Consider the following 21650-nt stretch of genomic DNA (forward strand, 5'->3'; position numbering starts at 1 on the left):
GCATGCCACTGATTAGCAAGTCAGTGGCGTCACTTGATGACTCATGACAGTATCTCCTTCATAAAAATCAAAAACCCCATTTTTGAAATCCAGCAAAGAGGGAAATTTCTACACAAAAACAACACTGTGGTCCCAGATTCTGGAACACACACACACACACACACACACACACACACACACACACAGAGCAGCAGGTATACCACCAACCAAAACCCAGTAGAGTTGACCTGAGTAGCTACTAATGGAAAAAAGGATATATAATGCTGACTTACTTTTGCAGTAAATTCACACTTCAGATTAACGAGTGTGTCATCAGTGACAGAAACTTACTGGAAAAGAAGGACTGAAAATGCCCCTTACTTAGATTTAAAAATGCTGCTGCCTGCAAGCAAATACCAAACACAAAATTTGGTATTCATTTATTTTTTCATATATTGTCAGAAATATCATGGCAAGTTTTCTTGAACTATCATGATATAATTTAGAATCTTTGTCATCCACCACACTTGCAGTTTATATTTATCAAGTCACCCATGGTATCAAATATGGTTACTTCTAGAATATGTTGCATTAAACTGCCTTTTTTTTTTTAACAGCATGGGGCTGTTTTGCATGGTAACTGTTTTTTAATACTTGCACATGTGAATTTATAAGCTCTTATAGAATCTACTTTTATCAAAGTAAAAACGCTGCATAGATCAGCCCCAGCTGTAGTTATGTCTAGCTTGTTTTAGTTGTGTCTAAATTTTATAGACAATATCTCCCAGAAGCACCTGCAGTATTTGATAAATGTAGCCTGCGTTTCGGGTTGTGTTTTGTGTTAATCTCGTGTCATTCCTGTTGAAACTTTTCCCAGACTGATGTTGACACCTTGTCCAACTTCTCTTTTTTGCCTCCATAAAATGAGTTCAATTTCAGTCTTTGCCCATTTGCATTGACATAAGCTGTAGTCTCATGTAGCCATGTTTCTAATGTAAGGTGGAGTTAATCTTTCATAACTTGATGGGGGAAAAACCATCAATGTCTCACTTTTGACATTTTTGGGTACAAATTAATCAGTTAGTACAATGTTAGCGATAGATTAATTTGAATGGATGATTAATTTTATATTTGTTGACAAATAGATTAAACAGTCAATTGGTGCAGCTCTGCTGCTTCTATTTTAATCTTACTTGCACCCAAGTGATATGTGCCGATAGCAAGCTGAGTCTCTGCTCCAGACACATGAAGGTTTTAAAATCTGAAGGTAGAACTGAAAGCACAGATCAGAACAGAGGAGAACAGAGAACCTGTGAAAGGATTCCTCTAGAATGGTTGATGATCATAGGGTCATCTTTAGGAGCAATGCAAACTTTTGGCACGGGTTGAATACCCTCTTTCTCACCCCTCTGTCTGCCTGCTCTCTCAGAGGTTAAAATTCCTTCGACTGCACCGCTTGCGTGTGAGTATTAGTATGCACGCCTGTGTGCAGACACGGTTCCTTAGCTCGTACAGGTGGGTGCAGTAAATATTAGCTTTTCAAATGAACATGGCCACCCTCGGATATTTAAAGGCTGAAATTGAGAGGCTTTCTTTTTTCTCGTGGCAGGCAGCTCCAAACCAGCAGCAGACAGCTTGGTTACATTCAACAAACATTAAGTAACCATTGACTTCAGTCTGCATCTTCTACTGCAGTTCATTTTGGACTTGGGAAAGGAGGAGCTGAGAAAGGGCACTGGGTTCAAGCTTGAATGCAAGAAAACAGGAGATATTAGCAGATGACTGCCTCTGGTTTATCCACAGATAATAAGGGAACACAAATAAGTTGAGGATACCTGAAGACTGTAGACAGGCAGCATTTTATTTTACAGAAAGCAGTCATCTTGTGCTTATCCAGTGTATGCTGAGTGAGACCTCAAATGTGTCACTGCTTATTCAAGATGTCCCTTTGGATGCTTTCAGTCTGACAGGAAAACAGGTGGCTCTAAATAATGACTTATGACAGAGATGCTGAAAGAAATGGTGCATTTCTTACAGCGACGTTTTCCTGTTGAAGAATGAGTTTGCAAAGTTTACCCCAGTGTCCTGCTCGGGTTAGCCTCTCCCATCATCAGATTCACTAAAGTATCCATTCTAATATAAAGTAAGTGTTCAGCATCGGGCATCAAGATTAGTTGGAATAATTAATTAGCACAGACGCTATAGAGAAGTGGTACTTCTGAATTCACGGACTATTTAGGGAGACTACGCCGAATGAAAGGACCTTTCAGTTTCCATATTCTGCAGGTTGGGGATGCCAGCATTCGGAGCTGTTTTGAGGTTTTGACTTGGTCTTAAATCCTTTTCAGCTACTGGCTGCTTTTTGGATGTCACGGGTTTGCTTACAACGTTAGAAAAAGTGATGTGTTTTAGCGGTAGAGACAGATTTTAATTGGTTTACCCTTGTTTGGATATTGACTGCCAAAAGAGATCTTTCATCAAGCCACTTGCTTTAAACTGCCATCAGTGACAGAAAGCTTGCAGGCCACTGTGCTGTACAACACAGCAGGAATTGTCCGTTTGTTTTTTATCCTTGTGCATTCTGTTTTATTTCGGAATGAAGGCAGTATCTGAAGTGTCTATCGCTTTAGAGACTTTAAAGTTATAGTTGGAAGATTTATTGCTAAATATACATATAAAAAGGTGTTCTACTCTTAAATTAAGTTTGCTTTTTTGCTGCCGTTTCCCCTTTGCTTATCTTAAATTGGTATTGTCAGTTTGTTAATTTATTTCTTGGTATTTTAAGAAAAAGGGGAGAAGACACGTGACACTGTGTTTCTCCGGACAATCAGAAAAGAGTCATTCATTCGTGTCCAGCTGCCCGCGCAGTGCTCCCAACCTCTCCTCAGCCACTGACGGGAAATTCTGACCTGCAGTGTTTTACGCCCAGCCTGGTTCAGGAGAAAAATGCAGAATAGAAATGTTTGCCAGTGCGTGAACACAGGCATTCGAGGCACAGAAAAGCTGATACGATGTGCGTGTTTGTTTGTGGGTCCCATGGCAATCCCGCCTGAACTGAAATCTATCGCTCATTATCACATCTCATTACATTTCTTCCTCCACTTCATATCTGCATCTCAGCCCTTCAGTCTCACTCGTTGTAGTGTCTCCTGTTTTCCCACCAAAATGCTTCTCAGCAGCATGGCTTTCTCTCCACCGGCTCCTCATCAGCTGCCTTCATCGCAGAGCTGGGCTCTCTCACGTTAATGTAGTTGTTAACAGCCTGTGGTCACAGGCGGTTTGTGTGGCTTTGCTGTTGGAGCTGAAACGCTCACAGGAGGCAGAGGAGGTGCTTTGTAGGACCTCTGATCCCAAATGGACCGGCCAGTGATGGACTGTGCTTGGTTGACTGATATAGTTTGACAAGAAACTAAAAAGACCAGGGGTTCAGTGTTAAATTACAGAAATTGAAGATACAAATGAAAGGGATATGAACTGAAAACCAGAGCGAGAAACTGTAAAAGAACACATGAATAAATTTTCAGGGAATACATGAATATCTTGTTTATTGCTGAATGTGGGTGCTTTTTGTTTCCTTTGTTCTCCAAACCAAAAACACACCCTCTGTTGCTCTAGTTACGTCACTCAGGACGAAGGAAACCCATCATTGTGGTCTGAGCGCCTCTTTTGTTTTTTGTTTTTTTCCTTGTCATGTGATACTTTCACTTCTCCAGTTGAGAGTAGTAAGCACAGTGCTTGTAAGATGGTGTTACCAGGAGTCACATGCTGCTGTCTAATAAACACCCTCACCTTACATACCTACGGTACCTTCAGCACATCTGTGACAGCCCTTTGATTGGTGATAATGAGCCGTGGGTGTTTACAGTGACTGTGAAATTACATAGAGTAAATATAGTACAGGTCTGATTCTACATTATGTCTTTGCTTTTGAGCTACTGATACAGCAGAGGTGTGTGTGTGTGTGTGTGTATATATATATAATATATATATATATATATATATATATATATATATATATATATATATATATATATATATATATATATATATATATATATATATATATATGAGCACAGTTTGCTGCCTTTGCTCTGAACACAACAGATGAGTGTAAGTTTATGTGAGTTTGTGGTTCGGGTCTGTTAAATTCTCTCCGTCTGTGTCTTTAATCTCTGCAGGAGTCGGAAGATCCAGATCCGGAACATTCCCCCTCATCTACAGTGGGAGGTCAGTGTGTGTGTCTCCGTCTGTGTGTGTGTGTTGGTGTGACAGTAATGCCCTGTTGATCAGCACCAGGTAGCACATAAACCAGTTTCCTGACGATGAGTCACCAGCCTTTATCCTGTGTTTGTGTGTTTATGTCTGTACTTGTGTGCGCGCTTATGTCTGTGTCGGTGTGCAGATGACAGTGCGTCTGTGTGTCGACATCTGTAACCTTGCTGGGGTCCAAGTTGGTTTTCTCTGTGTGAGAGTCTCTGTCTTCAAGCCTTTACTCTGTCATTTTTCTTATTTTAATATCTGCAGCCTGTCTGCGCTCACAGCTCTGGGCATGTGGTTTAAATGGGTTTTATTGTTTTTAATATTATAAACATTAGCGGATAAAAACGCTTTGTGTTTACTGAACAGATTAGGACAATTTGCCTTATTCCCCCCCCAATCTTTTAGTACTGCATACAGTTTTATTGTACAAAAGAATTTATTCACATTTAATAACACAGTATTTTTGTATTAGTATATAGATAAAGAATTGAATATCTGATAGAAAACACGTGATCCAAGTGTCATCTATTTGTTTCTGAAATTTAGTAGAGACGCTCAGAGGCAGCTCATTTTATTGTATGTGGCTCATTCAGAGTTATTTCATTTCTGTTGGACCAGATGAGTAAAATAATTAGTTTCCATAATAACCTAAATAAAAAATAAAATACAAACAAAAGTACAGTTTTTGAAGACTTAAAAGAAACCCAGCTATTTAAAAGCAGATAGTGGACAGCATGAAATGTCTTTAAAAAATAAACAAAAGATATGTTTTTCTGCATTCAGTCAGTCTGCGGCGACTTTTAGCAGCATGGTGCCTCAGCACTTTTGCCTCAGATCTGCATGGTCCTGGGCTCAAACCCACAAGGGCCTTTCTGTGTGAAGTTTGCATGTCCTCCTGAGGCTTTCACAGGTTTTCTGCAGGAGCTCCAGTTCTGCCTGCCATTGAAAAACATGTAATGGTAACCCTATCTGTCTTGCCCCAGGCATTTTTGCAAGAGATTCTTAATCTCAAGAGTTTTCTGGTAAATAAAATAAAATATCAAAGATGCGCTGCTGTAGTGAATAAAAGAATGTGCTGCAATGGCTCCTTGGCTTAACCATTCTAATGATGTGATTTATTCTTAATACGTGAAACACAATTCCTTGCCGCAAAATACAGTGAAAAGTTCAAAATGGCGGCCCTTCTTCTCTACTGATGTCACTCTTTGCACACTGCCGGTCCAGGAAAGATCCTTTGGTGGTTTTCTTTTTACATTACTTTTTTTTTTTTTTTTTTGGTTTTTTGTTTTTTGTTTTTTCCTACATGAATCTGACCTCTTTCCGTTTGAACAGTGACCTTTTATTATTTAACATATTATGATGGAACGCTGCCACACATTCTTATATCATCTTAGGTGTTAGTATGTCTTTTATGTCTGCCTTATTTCCCCTTTGCACCATACATAATGTTTGCACAGCAAGATTAGGCTCTTCAGCCACAAGTATAACAACTGAGATACAAGTTTTTGGAATAATACTTTGATTGATCACACTTATGAATATTAAAGTATCTCTGTTTTTACCAATATTGCGTGACTGCAGGGAATGACATCTCTGACACACGCATGTACGCACGCACGCACTTTGCCACCTCTCCAGGTTTCTCTGCAAGTATTAGCTGTGATCTCAGACGCCATTCAGCTCTCATTTTCTTTATTTACAGACAAGTCTGCACTAGCTGCAGCTACTCATCTGACATTAGGAAAAGTTTTTGTTTGGAGCTAGGTACATCAACGTACAGTGCTTTTTATTACGCATGCATTGTAGAGGAATAAGCTGATATGAAGTGACGTAATTAAAATAATGTAAGGTTAAAGGTCTGGCCTTCCAGTAATAAGCTTTAATCTAAAGATCAATCAGATCTTAAAGTCTTGATCTCACTCTGTGTATGTATGTCAGTGCTATTTTGTGTGTCTGAGTTTTATCTTTTCTCTTTTCCCCATCAGGTTTTGGATGGCCTTCTAGCTCAGTATGGTACTGTAGAAAATGTGGAACAAGGTACAGAATTCTTCTCCTCCCTGTTTGCTGTGCATGTCATCTTCATTTGGTTCCAACTGTTCAATTCACATGAGACTGTTTAGCATCACACACACACAAACATGCACGCACGCAGACCTCCCAGTGAGTCAAGTCTCCCTTTGTGACTTCACTTCCTCGTTACCATCATCCCACACAACCATTATCTAAACATAACTCATCTCTGCATATGAATCAGCCTTTATCATCTTGTCTGTCTGCGTGTGTGCGTGTGTCTTATAAGTTTGACCCGAAGAGTCGAGTGTTTGAATTGCATGCAGCCTCTATAATAAGCACTGTGTACTACCACGGTTCCCGTTGGCCCCAGCGTATAGATTGAAGTGGGCAGACATGGCAGTAATCCAGTAGTAATGTGTCCACGTGTGTGTTTATGCCTGCATGTGTTTGCGAGATGGATCTCTTTTGGGGAGGTGCATCGTGGTAACTGGGGAGGACACTGCAGGCGCCTGTGGTGAGGCTTTTGCACTGTCTGATTTTGTGTGTGTGGTGTTTTTCTTTTTGGGGGGGGGGGGGTAGGCAGCATTAGAGCAATCCCTGCAAACTTTTTGCTGACTAAGCACGCATGCATGAGTAATAGAGGCATGCACCGCAAGGTATAAGCACCAACAAAGATGCACATGTACAAATCTTTACACACACACACACACACACACACACATACAGGCACAGTGTCTCCTTGTATATCAAAACAGCCACAACCAACTACTACCCACTGTTGTCATGACAGGTGCTAAAAGAGAATCCGACAGAGGAGATACTCCACTCAGTTTACCACACGCTGCCATTAAACAGTCTACTTCATGCTGTACCACACACCGGCACAGCATTTTCCCTTCACCTCCTCTTTCAGTTCCTCAGCCCGGCTCTCCAAACATCGCTAGTTGCAGTGAATTATCAATGGAGCCAGCTTGCTCGTGTGTCCGTCCCTGCTTGCAGTCTCTGTCACTTTTCTCTGCCTGGATCTGTGCACTCTTGTTACAGGGGTGAGGTTTTAGAGAAGTCCGGTGTTCTTGTGTGGCATGGTCAGAGCTGCTGGTGGCGGGGTGGGGCAGAAATGGCTGTGAGTGCCGGTGCCGGGCACCACGCCAGGCTCAGCCCACTCGCCCTCTCTAAGCCAGCTGGGCGCTCTCCCTGGATTTAACCCTTTAAAATCTGCTATCTGCTGCTCGCTAACAGGTTCGGAAGTTTCTTTTTTAGACATTGATGCCTCTTATGACTGTTCACAGGAAAAGCAAGCTGAAACATAATTTTACTACTTCTGTGGTACACCTGGCATCTCAGACTTATTTATAATTGACATGTTTTGTTCTTGGCTTGCATGGGCATTTATGTGCCTGTTTTATCTAAAACCTCAGAAGTATCTTTACAGAGCTTTGAAGACCTGCTCTATTTGCCATTTATTTGATTTCACAAGCGTAGTTGAAAAAACGTAGATACTGTTGTCTCTTGTGGCAGAAAGCATTTCATCAATAACACAAGCTGCCTTTCTCAGACCTTGTTCTTTTGCCATTAGTATCACTGTTGTTCTCTCAAATTACAGGTATCATGCAGTTAAATAAAACATGCTGAAGTACAATGTGCTAAGACCGGTTAAGGAAACATGTATACCAGGGTGACAAATTAAAGGGAAACTCAAATTTTGACGCACATAGTCAGGAGAACTAGTGGCTCTTATCTATTTTCACACATGCACTAGCACAGCAGCCCTAAATCTTTCTAGACTTTATCCAGTGTAGGTACATGTGAGCAGTATTTAACCTTCCCATGTCAAAAGATTGTGTGCTGGTCGGTTACACCTGTCAAATATAAGATGAAGAAATATCTTTTAAAATAAAGGTAAAATAAACCACCACAAGCTGTTTTGGCATCTTGTGGTGGTTCTGCATCTTGCAAATGAACTCTCTTATAATGTTTTTTTTCTTTAATTTGTCACATTTTTTTGTATTTATGCATTGCATGAGTTAATAACAGCAAAAACAAAACAAAACATTCTGAAAACATTTAATATTAGAGCAAACAAAACCTTTTTTGTGATCTCTTAGAGAACAAGAGAGGAGAAGAAAAATGTTTTGCAGTCGAGTCTCAGTATTCATAGCCCAGCTCTTGGCTTCAGCTAGACTGCATCTGTTGATTATTTCATTAAGTGATGAATATTGATGGCGTTTCTCTTTATTATAAGACAAAGAAAAAGAATATAAAGTTTGTGCTTGCTTATCGTTTTTCCTTAAATTGCTACAGTGATCAACTCAGCATCTGAGCTGTTTGGTCAATGGACAATTTCATCAATCGATCGATTGTGAGCTTCCTTTGTAATTGCGTGTACTTTACAAGGCTCGCTTGAATTGAATTCCACTTACAGTTCAACCTTTGAAGAATTGAAGAATGCGTGATCTCAGCAGGAATCAAACCCTTCAGTGTGGCGGTATCCGTGTTGTTCTTTCCTCAGCGGACCACAAGTCTCGGCGAGGTGCTTCTTAGCGGTGCATTGCATTTTATCACAGATTACTTGCTTTGTTAAGGCTGTCATGTCAAACTTAAATAGTTATTGTGCAAGTGGCAGAGAGGCTATTGTGTTAAGCTGCTCCTGTCTGTAGAGGAAGCAGCAGGGTCTGGAGGGGAGCCAGTGTGGTGATGGTTGTAATGGATTCACACAGGCAAGTGGTTCTCTGGGTTAGGGCTGCTCAATTAATCGAATTTTAATCACGATTACGATCTGAGTTTTCAACGATCATTAAAAATGACTGAGCCGATTATTAGCCCCTCCCTCATGCTTTACTCTCGCGCTGCTCCGTGTGGCAAATCGAGCGCACCGCTCTGCATTTCGAACACGCGTCACAACAATTAAGAGGACCCGAGGGAAGCTCGGAAAGCTAAGCAGAAGTTATTTGGAGAGAAGAGTGACTGCCGTTGGTTGAAAAGAGGTAAAAAAAAACTTCAGTGGTGTGGAAACATTATGGGTTCGCGGAGTCAGACGTGGATCAAGTAGACATAGTGTGTAAACTTTGCTATGGTGTAGTAGCTGCACCACAGAGCAACACTGCAAAGTTCACTAAACATAGATCTTTACATTTTTCATTTATTTCTTATATTGCAAACATTTGCACTGTTATCAGTATTTGCACACTATTTTATATTATTTTTTAAAGTCATTATTCAATACATTGTTATTGTTAACCCTTTAAAGCCGGTCAGAGCAGCAAGCTCCGTTTTGTGTAACTATTTTTAAATCCCGCTAAGCTAGCGCAATAAATTTTTTTCCATATGAAACCAGAGGAGTTGTACTTACATCTTATGCCATCAGCTTGTCCTCGGTCACGGTTTCCTTCCACATATAGCTTTGCAAAAATTGCATAAAAAGCGCTTGCAGGAACAAAAACATAATATTCCAGAAACACGCTTTGCCGATCCGATCAGCTGTTCGTAACACTTCCCACATTGAAAAAGACGTCAACGCGAACTATCGCATTTCCTGCCCAAAACCAGAAGTGACGTCATTTTCGCGGGAAATGTAGTTTTTTTACTTGTAGGCCTTAAAAGCCTATACTGGTGTTTTTATAAGTCATGTTTGACTTTTCTGAATAGTTGCTGGGTTGCTTAGAACTCGAATTGCACTGCTGGAAATAGTTTATTTTGATGCACCTGCTGTTTTCTTTGCAAATTTGCATCATAGGATTGTTTTTTTTGTTTTGTTTTTCCTGCAGTATATAAAAATTGCTGTATCTCCAAAATAAAACTATGAGGACACTCAAAATAAATTTCCTGTTGTTGTAAACTATTTTTTGCAACTTTTTTGTATTTAAAGTTTTGAGGGATAAACCTCTTAAATTTCTCCAAGTAGAAATATATGTAAAAAAAACAAAAATAACTTTCAATTTTTTTCTAGTTTATTGCACTTTTTTGCAATTAATGTAGTTACTATGGACTTAATACATATATATATATATATAAAAAAAAGCTCTGGCCGACTTGGTTCTATGGTAGGTCTTAAAGGGTTAAATAAATATCGTCAAATAATCGTGATCTCAATTTCAGTGAAAATAATCGTGATTATCATTTTTGCCATAATCGAGCAGCCCTACTCTGGGTCACCACGGGAACCTGAATGCGTCTCTGACTCACCTACGGGAACAACAAAGAACTGCTATGTGCATGTGACTGAATCTCTGTTTACTGTGTGTCATCTTTTGGGTGTGTTTTTTTTTTTTTTTTTTTTCATGTCCTTCTCTTTCTGTCTTGTTTTGCAGTGAACACTGATACAGAAACAGCAGTGGTGAATGTTACATACGCAACCAAGGAGGAAGCTAAAGTGTAAGCAGCACATAATAGTGACACTGATGCATGAAAGTAGAGCAAAACTCATGATATACTTGCACAGACAAGAAGCTGCAATACAAGGAGTATTGGTCCTGCTGTTCGTATATTTTTCTTTGTACCAGGCGGTTTCAAATGTGTATCCATAAAGGTTAGAGCAGGGTTGGTTCATCTGTGGCCCACACAGTAACAAACTCCTTGTGAACTGATTTTTCTTTTTACACAAACACATGTAAGCTTGGAGGAGGTTACTATACTGTAGAAAAAGACAGGATTAAAAGGTAGAAGGCAAACATGTTTGTTCTCTCCATTAGCTGTCCATCGAACACCTAGGTCACATTTTCCCAACTTTTTTAGCCTTGTGAAAACAGAGTAGATGTGTTTCAAAGCATTGTGTTGGTGTGTTTATGAGGGGAAAAATTTTTTTTGAAGGAAAATAATGTGATGTAAGCTCACCAGGTCACTGCCGGTGGGTGTGTGGTGAGCTAGAGTTGAGAAGCTTGCTGTGTGATCTTGCATTTTAATTTTTTTGCATTTCCCATGAAAAAGCGCAGTGAATGATGCATGAAATCAAATTATATTTAATGTTTGTCCACCAATAATCAGATGTCAGGTGTAATTTGCCGCTTTGGTGACTTTTGCTCGGCTGAGGTAGTCATCATGTGTAACAAACATGTGTTTACAAGCAAGTATATCAGAGGCTTATGAAATTAATCAGTCAAACTGTCAGAGAACCTGTATTCTGATATTCTTGTGTTAGTGCATCTGTTCATTTATTTCCCCTCTCTCTTCCTGATACTTCTGCTTCTACATTCCTACTACCACCCAGAGCCATCGAGAAGTTGACAGGACACCAGTTCGACGACTACTCCTTCAAGGTGTCATATATCATGGACACGGATGCTGCTCCACCTGTCCAGGCTCCCCGCACACGTCGTGGGGGTCGAACTTCCCGGGACCAGGGCTCCTCTCAGCCCGGGCCATCAGGAGGCTACGGATCTCCACGCCCCAGACAACACGACTTCCCACTGCGCATGCTCGTGCCTACTCAGTTTGTGGGAGCCATCATCGGCAAGGAAGGCAACACCATCAAGGATGTCACCAAACAGACGCAGTCAAAGTAAGCAACAGCACCTCACCCTGCTGGAGTTTAACCTTTCTTTTATTTTTTGGGTTAGCATGTAGCAGCAGCAGCATGTACCTCTGCTGCTGCTGCTTCTTCTTCTTCATCATCTTCTTCATAATGTAGGGCTGGGCCATATCATACCGTTCACAGTAACACCGGTATAATGTTAGGCAATGATAATAAAATGAAATGTCACGATAGAAATGGGTAAAACGCGCATGCGCAGTGCCTTTGTTTTCATACGCACATGGTGGAAAAAGCATGTCAGTGACGGAGAATTGACTATGTGCACGAGAAAATGCTTTGCGGTCAATTGCTACTGCGAAGATATACTCCAAAATCATGTCCAAAACTCGAAAACTGAAAGATTGCGTTAAGTTACAAAGAGCAGAAGGTGGGAACACTCACCGCTGTTGTGTCATAAAAAATCGAATGATCAATTTTGACGTTTAAAGCGTTTAGATCGATCAGTTGTTTACATCACTCAACACAAGCAGAACTGCATTACTCTATGCAGAAGACACATCGTCCACATTCAGAAGTATCTCTGTATAATGACTGGTCTTATGATTTAAACAGGCAAATGTTCAGCATTCAAACTACAGGTGAAGAATAGTCAAACCAGATGTTTCCCCCATTATGTCGATATCAGCTAGTCAAGTACACACCTACACAGCATGTTAACAAACCGTGAAAAAAGCCACACAAAAAATAAATGATTACTGGTAACGGTTTCTATACATTAGTATTTACGAAGGGTATGTTGTGACTTACCTTCAAAATTACAGCGGTCCCTCGCTCTAACGCGGTTCACCTTTCACCTCGCTGTTTCACGGATTTTTTAGTGCAAGTTTGCATGCTTTTTTTTACGTCACATTGTGTCCTGCGTCCTGATCGCTGCAGACGATCTCCTCCGTGACGTCTCTCCTGTACAGTACAGAATCACTGCATCGATCTCTAGCAGTGTGACTCTGAAGTGCAGTACTGTATGTCCACGAAACGTTTTGCACCGTCAAAAAGTAAAATTGGCTACTTGATTTCACCTATCGCTGGTTATTTTTAGAACATAACACCCGCGATAAACGAGGGACCGCTGAGAAATATAACATTTGAATCCCTTTGCTCTTTTGCTCTGAGGCACGGGGGAAAAATATTGACAAGTCGATGAACATCATTTACAGATATATTGGGTAAATGCCCAAGACATCTATAGAAATGTAAATCGCCGCGTGATTCATTCATTTGCTTAACTTGTTTTGGACTGTAAACCAGGCGCGAATAGGACACCGGAAACAAAGCTCCCCACAGGAGTTTCCGCACCGGAAATAGCATATGCTAACGTGCACATAGTCAATAAGAAGGGCGAAAGCGTTGAATGACAGATTAACCAGATTTGGTTTGTAAAAATGGTGCAACTTCAGTGGTGTGGAAATGGTTTGGTTTTTGTCGGTCAGATACACACCAAAGCACAATTTTTGGTAGAGCAGGCAAGCGGGCCGTTGTTATTATCGTGTTTTTCGGAAAATAAGTCGCTCTTAAAATCTTTTTGATTTTCTGAAAAATCGACAGTTATAATCCAGTGCGTCTTATGTATGAATTCTGGTTGTGCTTACTCACCTCGAACCGATTTTATGTGGTACACGGCGCTCGAAAATCTGTCAGACTTTGATAAGCTACGAAGCCGCACCGCTTGATGGATTGTAGTCAAGAGCCTCACGGAGTGATACGTACTGTGCTTCAACATAATATTACCATATTGTGTGTGTGTGTGTGTGTAACCTCTTTTTAAGTTTTGTGGATATTATACATGGTTATGCTCAGGATATGTCAGCCCATTTCCACTGGAAATGCCTTTTGGTGAAACTGTCAGCAAGGAATTTGCATAAAAAAAACAGCTGCTTGTTTAAGTGAAAAAACATTGATGGTCTTTTTTTTTTTTTTTTTTTTTTTTTTGCACTAATAAAGTTGTGGAGTTGTAAAGTATTTTTTCTGGCGTCAGTTATATCGTTATCGCAAATTTTCAAATATATATCGTGATAAATATTTTTGGCCATATTGCCCTGCCCTACCTACTACAATGCCAATATATGTCTGTCTCTCTTTCTATCAGGGTAGACATTCATCGGAAGGAAAATGCAGGTGCAGCTGAAAAACCCATCACCATCCACTCAACACCCGAGGGCTGCTCCGCCGCCTGTCGCATGATCCTGGACATCATGCAGAAGGAGGCCAACGAGACCAAGACGTGAGTCTGCCCAACTATTCTTTTATATAAACATGCTCACATGTGCTCCTGTGGAGCATGTTTACAACCTCACAGGGCGATTAGCCATAATGTCTGCAGGGCTATAATCTTATCCTTTTACCTGCCTGCGCACCTTTTAATCTCACTGTGCATTCTCTCGGTTGGACCACTGACACAGTAAACACAGTGACACTCTCACATAGGCTAACACGTGATCACAGCTTAACATTTAAGAAACAAGGTCAACATGCCTAATTGGGGCTGACAACTTTAATGAGAAGCTGCACCTTTTGAACTTTCGGAGCTTCTGCTCTGTTTGAGCGTCAACCTTTAACACATAATACTCATGTTTGTCTGCATTTATTTGAAAGTGTGCTGATTTTGTTATCCCAGGAAAAGGGGCAGGGCACATTGGGCGTGCCACATACCTAAGAACCTATTTATATTCCTCATTCTCACCCAAGCAAAGAGTGCCGGATTACAAATGATGACATCATAGGCACCAACCTGTGTGGTTGGTGTCATTTCAGCCTTCCAACTTTTGAAACCTTGCACGTTTTCCGTTGCTGGCACAGGTGTCCTCAAAATGGCCGAACTCAAGGTGCCTGTGCAGACATTTAAATGACACATCTGTGCTGGAGTGCAGGGATTCCCAGATAGCACAGAACTCCGAGAGGGAGAGTTCTATAACAGTGCTGAAGAAGTTTGCAAATAGACAAAAGCGCGGTGATGGCGAGTATAGACGGATACAGCTCTGTGATTGTGTCACATTGGTGGGGAAAGCAACCTATGGGTCAAGCATAAATGGGCCATAATGCAGAGACATACAACAACTCATACAGTCATACCTACAACCAGTTTAAGATTACCAGTTAGCTTAACATGCATGCCTTAGGACTGTGAAAGGAAGCCAGAGTACTTGCAGAGACCACCGTACTCATTTTTTACAAGTTATAAAAATGAAATTTTGCTTGCACACAGATGGGCTTAGATTTATAGAAAATAATCTCTGTATAATGTTTTGCATTCTAAATAGTAAGATGGGGAGTTGAGTTTTTTTTTTTCTTGACAGTGTCAGTGGAGCGTTTTCCCTCTGTTTTCTGTTTTCACGCGACATGGTTGCTAGCTGTAGTTTCACACTTACTGTACTCATGTACTGAAAGTGATAAACGTTAAAGTAAATGTGTACACTGTGAATTCCATATACATCAGCATACCTTTAAATAGTATGTATTTTTTTCTGTCCCTATTTTTTTTTTTTTTTTTTTTTTTCTGTCCCTTGTGCACGCTTCAAAATTTACACCCTTTTACGTTCCTCGGGACCCAAAATGGTCCCCATCCAAAAGGTGATATAGCAGTGGATTTTATGAATTTTTTTTTCATTTTTTTTCACATCAGATCTTTTAAACAACTTCAGACCTATCCACTGATATAAAGTTTTTCATAAGTTTTTTTTAAATATTTTTTAGGTTTTTATGGCTTTATTGTCATAAAACCCCCTGTTTTTTGGGGGGTAAAAAACCATAATATGCAATATTTTCAAAAAATGAGTTGCAAATGGAACTACTTGGCATGAGGTTATTAGAGCCTTGGATAGGTAAAGAATTCAGAACAGAATTGATTTTGATGCATTTTTATTTTTGGAGCAATAAGAGTTTTTCAAATTTACACCCTTTTATGTTCCTCGGGACCCAAAATGGTCCCCATCCAAAAGGTGATATAGCAATGAATTTTATGAATTTTTTTTTTCATTTTTTTTTCACATCAGATCTTTTAAACAACTTCAGACCTATCCACTGATATAAAGTTTTTCATAATTTTTTTAATATTTTTTAGGTTTTTATGGCTTTATTGTCATAAAAACCCCTGTTTTTTGGGGGGTAAAAAACCATAATATGCAATATTTTCAAAAAATGAGTTGCAAATGGAACTACTTGGCATGAGGTTATTAGAGCCTTGGATGGGTAAAGAATTCAGAACAGAATTGATTTTGATGCATTATTATTTTTGGAGCAATAAGAGTTTTTGCAATATACATCCATTGGTATCCCTCGGGACCCAAAGGGGTCCCCATCCAAAAGGTGATATAGCAATATCATATATGAATTAATTTTTCATTTTTTTTCCACATCAGATCTTTTAAACAACTTCAGACCTAACCACAGATATAAAGTTTTTCATAATTTTGTAAATATTTTTTATGTTTTTATTGCTTTATTGTCATAAAGACCCCTGTTTATTTATTTATTTATTTTTTTGGGGGGGAAACCCATAATATATATTATAAATATATATGTAAAATATAAATATATTCTCAATCACATTCACACCACTCTCTTATATCAGTTCCACTACATCGAGACTATTTTATGGTGGTTAGCTGTTTTATTGTCATGTATTTTGCATAATAAGATAACCATGTCCTGCATTCAAAAACACTGAAAATGTCTATGGTGGTGCTGTACCTAATATTGTGCTCATTGGATCCAAAACCTATTTTTCCTTTATTTTGAAGGCTGAGGCTTAGATCCATTAGGTATTCACGAGAAATCACATGTCAGGATTACAGTATATCGAAAATATGTGATTATAATGGGAGTCAATGGGGCCCAAAATGGTACGAGGAATGTAGAAGGTAACACTTATGTGAATCTCCTTTACTATACACCACACCATAGAGGGGATCAATGAATTTTAAAAATAATCCTAAAATGCACATCATAAGTCAGTTTCATGCAACTAGTCTTTAAAATGACTGATATATTGAAAATCAAAAATCCAAAGTTACCCAAAAGGGTAACTTTTTTGACGAGGAACATATGAATGTTGTCTCTTTAACTGAAAGTGCCTGTCAAAGTATTATGCAACCAGTAAAGTCAGAAATCCTGCTGTCACACGTAACAATAACCTCCACGCCTCTGTCCCCACGCCTCTGTGAAGTAACACCACCCAGTGCCACACCTCAATTACACCGTACCCTGTAGTTTCACTTAGTGAAACCCAAACCACTAAACTTGGCCTCTTAACCTACACCAATGCCATCTCCCTTTACTTGACCTACAGCTCACCCCATACTAATCTCACCCTTTCAAAATTGAACAGTATGCACACACACACACACACACACACACACACACACACACCACCATCACTATCATGAAATCTTTCATCTAGCACAAAAGAAACCTCCAGCATCTGGCTGCTAAACACCACACCCCAGGAGGTTTCTTAGGTTAGTGTGCTTGTTGCTTGTGCACGTTTGCAGCAGGAGAGTTGTCCATTTCTAAATGTAGCACAATAGCATTAATAATCTTCATAACTATTAATCATTCCAGACAGGACAGTCATTTGCAATCTGTACCTTTCTGCATCTCAGACAGGTGACCTGTTCCACACACAGAGGTTTAATTAAATGATTTGTTACACATTGGTTGTCCTCAGGTGGAGTTATGAAGTCTGCCACAGTTCATGGAAATGTTTCTGTTAGTGTAAAATAGTTTCTCTCCTCCTACCTTTATAGGGGTTGAGCAACCAAACCTGGCAAAGAGGTACATCTTAGGTATTAGATAAGAACCTTCATGAGCCTATCTAATATCTAATAATATCTAATGTATCAGCTATTATGATGGCAATATGTTGCCTAGCAACCAGGCAGCAAATAGCTACAATGACTTGTTTTCAGTATTTATGCAGCTATAACACTTGATAAAAGCATTGTATCATTTATATTTGACTAAAATGTAATATAATTTATATCTACACAGTTTAATTTCTTCATGATATATCATGACACCACCAGGCCGACTGGCAATCCACCATAACAGGCTAGAAGGATCTGTTTTTGCTGGGATATCTTGTGAAAACATCTAGTTTTAATTTTACAACCAATAGCACAAACGGGCGAAACAATACTGCAGCATGGTGTGCTTTTGTATTATTATTTGTATTTATGATAGTGTCATTATATAACAAGGCTTGTTTAATCATTAAAGTGACTACTAATGTATGGTAGCAGGTAGCCCAGTAGCAATGGAAAAATATTTGCTGTTATCATTACGTTACATAGGTAGATGCGGGTGGTGGTCGTGTGGGGAATCGAATCCCAATTTCACCCAGCAGGCCAAAATGGCTATAGCGGGTCGTGGGCACACAATGGAGAGGAATATGAATCATACAGTAATGATAGTCCTTCTGTTTTAATAAGTAATAACTGCACCATGTACAGTTTAGGTACAGTACACTGAAAGCAGATACTATCATACATGAATCATCAGTAGTTAATTTATTGAGCCTCTTCCTTCTCTAGTTAGGGACTTGAATGTCAAAATCATACAAGCAATCTTTTTTATACCTGTCTGTACTTCAGAATATTTTAAAGTCATGGAAAATTAATTTTGTCAAATCATCCTAATTTGTGGTGTGTTAAAGAAACTGGGACTCGCTTTCCATTTCACTCTAATTACAAAGCTTACACAATCTGTTTTCCTCCTGAATATATTTTTTTAAATTGACTAAACTCAGCAGCCGGAGAGCAAAATCACTGCTTTGGCTTCTAGATAAATGTGCTGTGATATATTATTCAGGGCCAAACAGTGGACTTATATGCATTAATTTCTCAACTTTGATAGGAAGGATAATTATTTGAAATGGTATTCTTTATTCTAACTTGATTCTTTATATTTATTAGTCATTATGTTGGTTTAGTAATAAATCAGACTCAATTAGTGGAAAGTAAGTGGCTTAAACAGCCTTTTACATTGTTTACCTATAATCACTGCCAATTTGCTTGATTCATACCAGAGAAAAAATTCTTGGAAAGTGGTAGGTTATCATGTGGCATTGGCAATAAACAGTTTGTCACATTCAATTTTGGCGAAACACAAAGGTCCAGGAGAGAATATTCTGTTTCAAGGAAATAGTCTGCACTGATTTTGCACCATTTAACAATATCTAAGTTTTACAAAGCCCTTTAAAGTGACTTTTCATTCTTTCTCACACACTCACACACACAAATTGCGAGGTGCTGCTAGCTCGAGGGGATGGAGCCTGGAGTTGTCTGTGAAATGCAGTTTTTGAATAGTAAAATTAACATCAGCACAGGTTTGTTTTTCATAGAACAATACACTTTGTAACAGAGGCATGTCAGCATTAACCTTTCTGCATTCTGCATGACACCATATCATAGCTCATAGGTGATACTCTGTAGCACCTACCTTTTACTATATCACCTTACACGTGTGTGTGTGTGTGTGTGTGTGTGTGTGTGTGTGTGTGTGTGTGTGTGTGTGTCTCTGTGTAGGACGGAGGACATCCCTCTGAAAATCCTTGCCCACAACAGCCTTGTGGGTCGGCTGATTGGCAAAGAGGGTCGCAACCTGAAGAAGATCGAGGAGGAGACAGGGACCAAGATAACCATCTCCTCGTAAGTCCAGCTTTTAACTTGCTTATGGTGCTCTTACACATGTGTAACCTCTCATATTTGCAATTCTCCTCAGTGGATTTATGTTTTGAGTGAGATCAAAGATTTTTACTGTCGCTGATTTAACCAAATCACAAATAACAGACAGTGATTTCAAGCCCTTTTCACTGTAACCTCCTTCGTCTGTGCTCCTTAACCCTTCGGCATGTGGTTACACTTAACAGAGTTGTTAGAGAAGTAACGTGGCGATTCGATTACAGCTTTTTCTTTTCAGAACATGATATTAGAGAGGTAGTGATTGCACCCCATTTAACGGACTGTGCTCCCCAACCTTCTTTCATTTATTGCTAATGAATTGCTCTGTGTCTGCGAGGTTTGAGAATGTAATGAGCCTTGAGAAAGAGACGTCGAGGTGGAGGAAGAGCGGGCTAGAGCCCTTTTGAGAAGCTCAAATAGTAGATTCAGAATTGATGGTTCTGTTAAGTCTTTTTGCAGTGTCAACTGTGTTCACCAACATAGTGCAGAGAGTTTGAGCTTCAAAGGCCCCGAGGTGTTAACATTTGTGTAATGTCCAGGATAACTGGTCTATGGGGCTTTGCATCTTTGATTCATGTAACAGACTTTTTAGAGTAGTATTATCTCATTGGTGCCGGTTCAGCTGAGTATCAGACACCTTGAATTTCAAAAATTTGCCAGCAGCTTTCAAGATAACAGGTAACCATAGACATAAGCATTTTTTCCTTTCATATTCCTCAGGTTAACATTGAAATGTACAAATTAAGTCATTATCTGGCTGTTGCACAAATAGAAGAAAAACATCAATCACACTGTTGCTTTTTTTGGCTTCCATTTGTATATGTAAGTCCCTCTGCTGCTAATCCACTTGACTCGCTGAGCTTAATTTATAGCATTGCGTTGGATCCCTGCGGAGCCTCTGCTGTAGTGGGCGACATAGTTGTTTGCATTTATGCTCATGTGCTGATGTGTCTGCAGTGCTCCGCCATCGCGAGTGAAACCTGAGCTGATCATGTCAGGCGTTAAGCTAATATATCTTAAACAACAGTCGATTACTGAAAGGGAGGGAAATGAAAAGACTTCAGAACAGACAGTGTGTGCACTTCTGTCAAAGCTGTGGAACAAGAAAAAATGGCATGTGAGCACACTGGCAGGTCACTAATGTTTGCTTTACCTGTTTTGTTTTGTTTTGTTTTGTTTCGCTGACATATTATCTTTGTGTTGCAACCAAACAGACCTGTCACACTAGTTGAGGTCTGAGTTGCTGCCACATGGCGCTAGGTTTCAGGGAATGTGTGGCCAGAATACAGAGAATTAAAGGAGTAACATGAATTAAGCAGTAGTAGTTTAAAGGGACATAGACTTTTTCAATAGCCTGAAATGTGAACAGTATGTCACATTACACTGTTCACGTAGGGCTGCTCGATTATGGCAAAAATGATAATCACGATTATTTTCACTGAAATTGAGATCTCGATTATTTGACGATATTTATTTAACAATAACAATGTATTGAACAATGACTTTAAAGATTGTCATAAAATATTATAAAATAGTGTGAAAATACTGATAACAGTGCAGATGTTTGCAATATAAAAAATAAATGAAAAATGTAAACATCTATGTTTAGTGAACTTTGCAGTGTTGCTCTGTGGTGCAGCTACGACACCGTAGCAAAGTTTACACACTATGTCTACTTGATCCACGTCTGACTCCGCAAACCAATAATGCTTCCACACCACTGAAGTTTTGTTTAACCTCTCTTTTCAACCAATGGCAGTCACTCTCCTCTCCAAATAACTTCTGCTTAGCTTTCCGAGCTTCCCTCGGGTCCTCTTAATCAGCGGTCCCCAACCCCTGGGCCTCGGACCGGTACCGGGCCGCGAGAGTTGAGGCTCAGGTGTGAAATGTATAGTTTTCAGGGTTTTTATCGGTTTTCAGCGTTATTTTGTTATCGTTTACTCGGTTTTCCTGGGTCTTTTCACGTGTGTTATGAATAAATCTTCTTTTTTTCGGTACCGGTACTAGTTTTATTTTGTTGTATTTATCCGCGACACCTTAAAGGCTGGTCCGTGAAAATATTGTCGGGCACAAACCGGTCCGTGGCGCAAAAAAGGTTTGGGACCGCTGCTCTTAATTGTTGTGACACGTGTTCGAAATGCAGAGAGGTGCGCTAGATTTGCCACACGGAGCAGCGCGAGAGTAAAGCACGAGGGAGG

General features: G+C 39.7%; 1 protein-coding gene across 7 annotated transcripts in view; it reads left to right on the forward strand.

Moving 5' to 3' along the window:
• Positions 1-21650, forward strand: part of igf2bp2a (insulin-like growth factor 2 mRNA binding protein 2a) — a 59304-nt gene that overhangs the window by 29099 nt on the left and 8555 nt on the right. For 5 of the 7 annotated variants that reach the window (XM_085434163.1, XM_085434165.1, XM_085434164.1 and 2 more), the window contains 6 exons: positions 4158-4206; positions 6225-6276; positions 10560-10623; positions 11456-11746; positions 13863-13997; positions 19297-19419. In XM_085434163.1, coding sequence (XP_085290289.1) covers positions 4158-4206; positions 6225-6276; positions 10560-10623; positions 11456-11746; positions 13863-13997; positions 19297-19419 — 714 coding nt within the window. The remainder of the gene's footprint in view (positions 1-4157; positions 4207-6224; positions 6277-10559; positions 10624-11455; positions 11747-13862; positions 13998-19296; positions 19420-21650) is intronic. The other 2 variants (XM_085434168.1, XM_085434169.1) reach the window with 1 other exon arrangement.

The sequence above is a fragment of the Copadichromis virginalis genome, linkage group LG16 (genome assembly GCF_057382275.1).
Source record: "Copadichromis virginalis isolate Kocher_CV1m ecotype Utaka linkage group LG16, C_Virginalis_male_GT1.1, whole genome shotgun sequence".
Classification (NCBI taxonomy): domain Eukaryota; kingdom Metazoa; phylum Chordata; class Actinopteri; order Cichliformes; family Cichlidae; genus Copadichromis; species Copadichromis virginalis.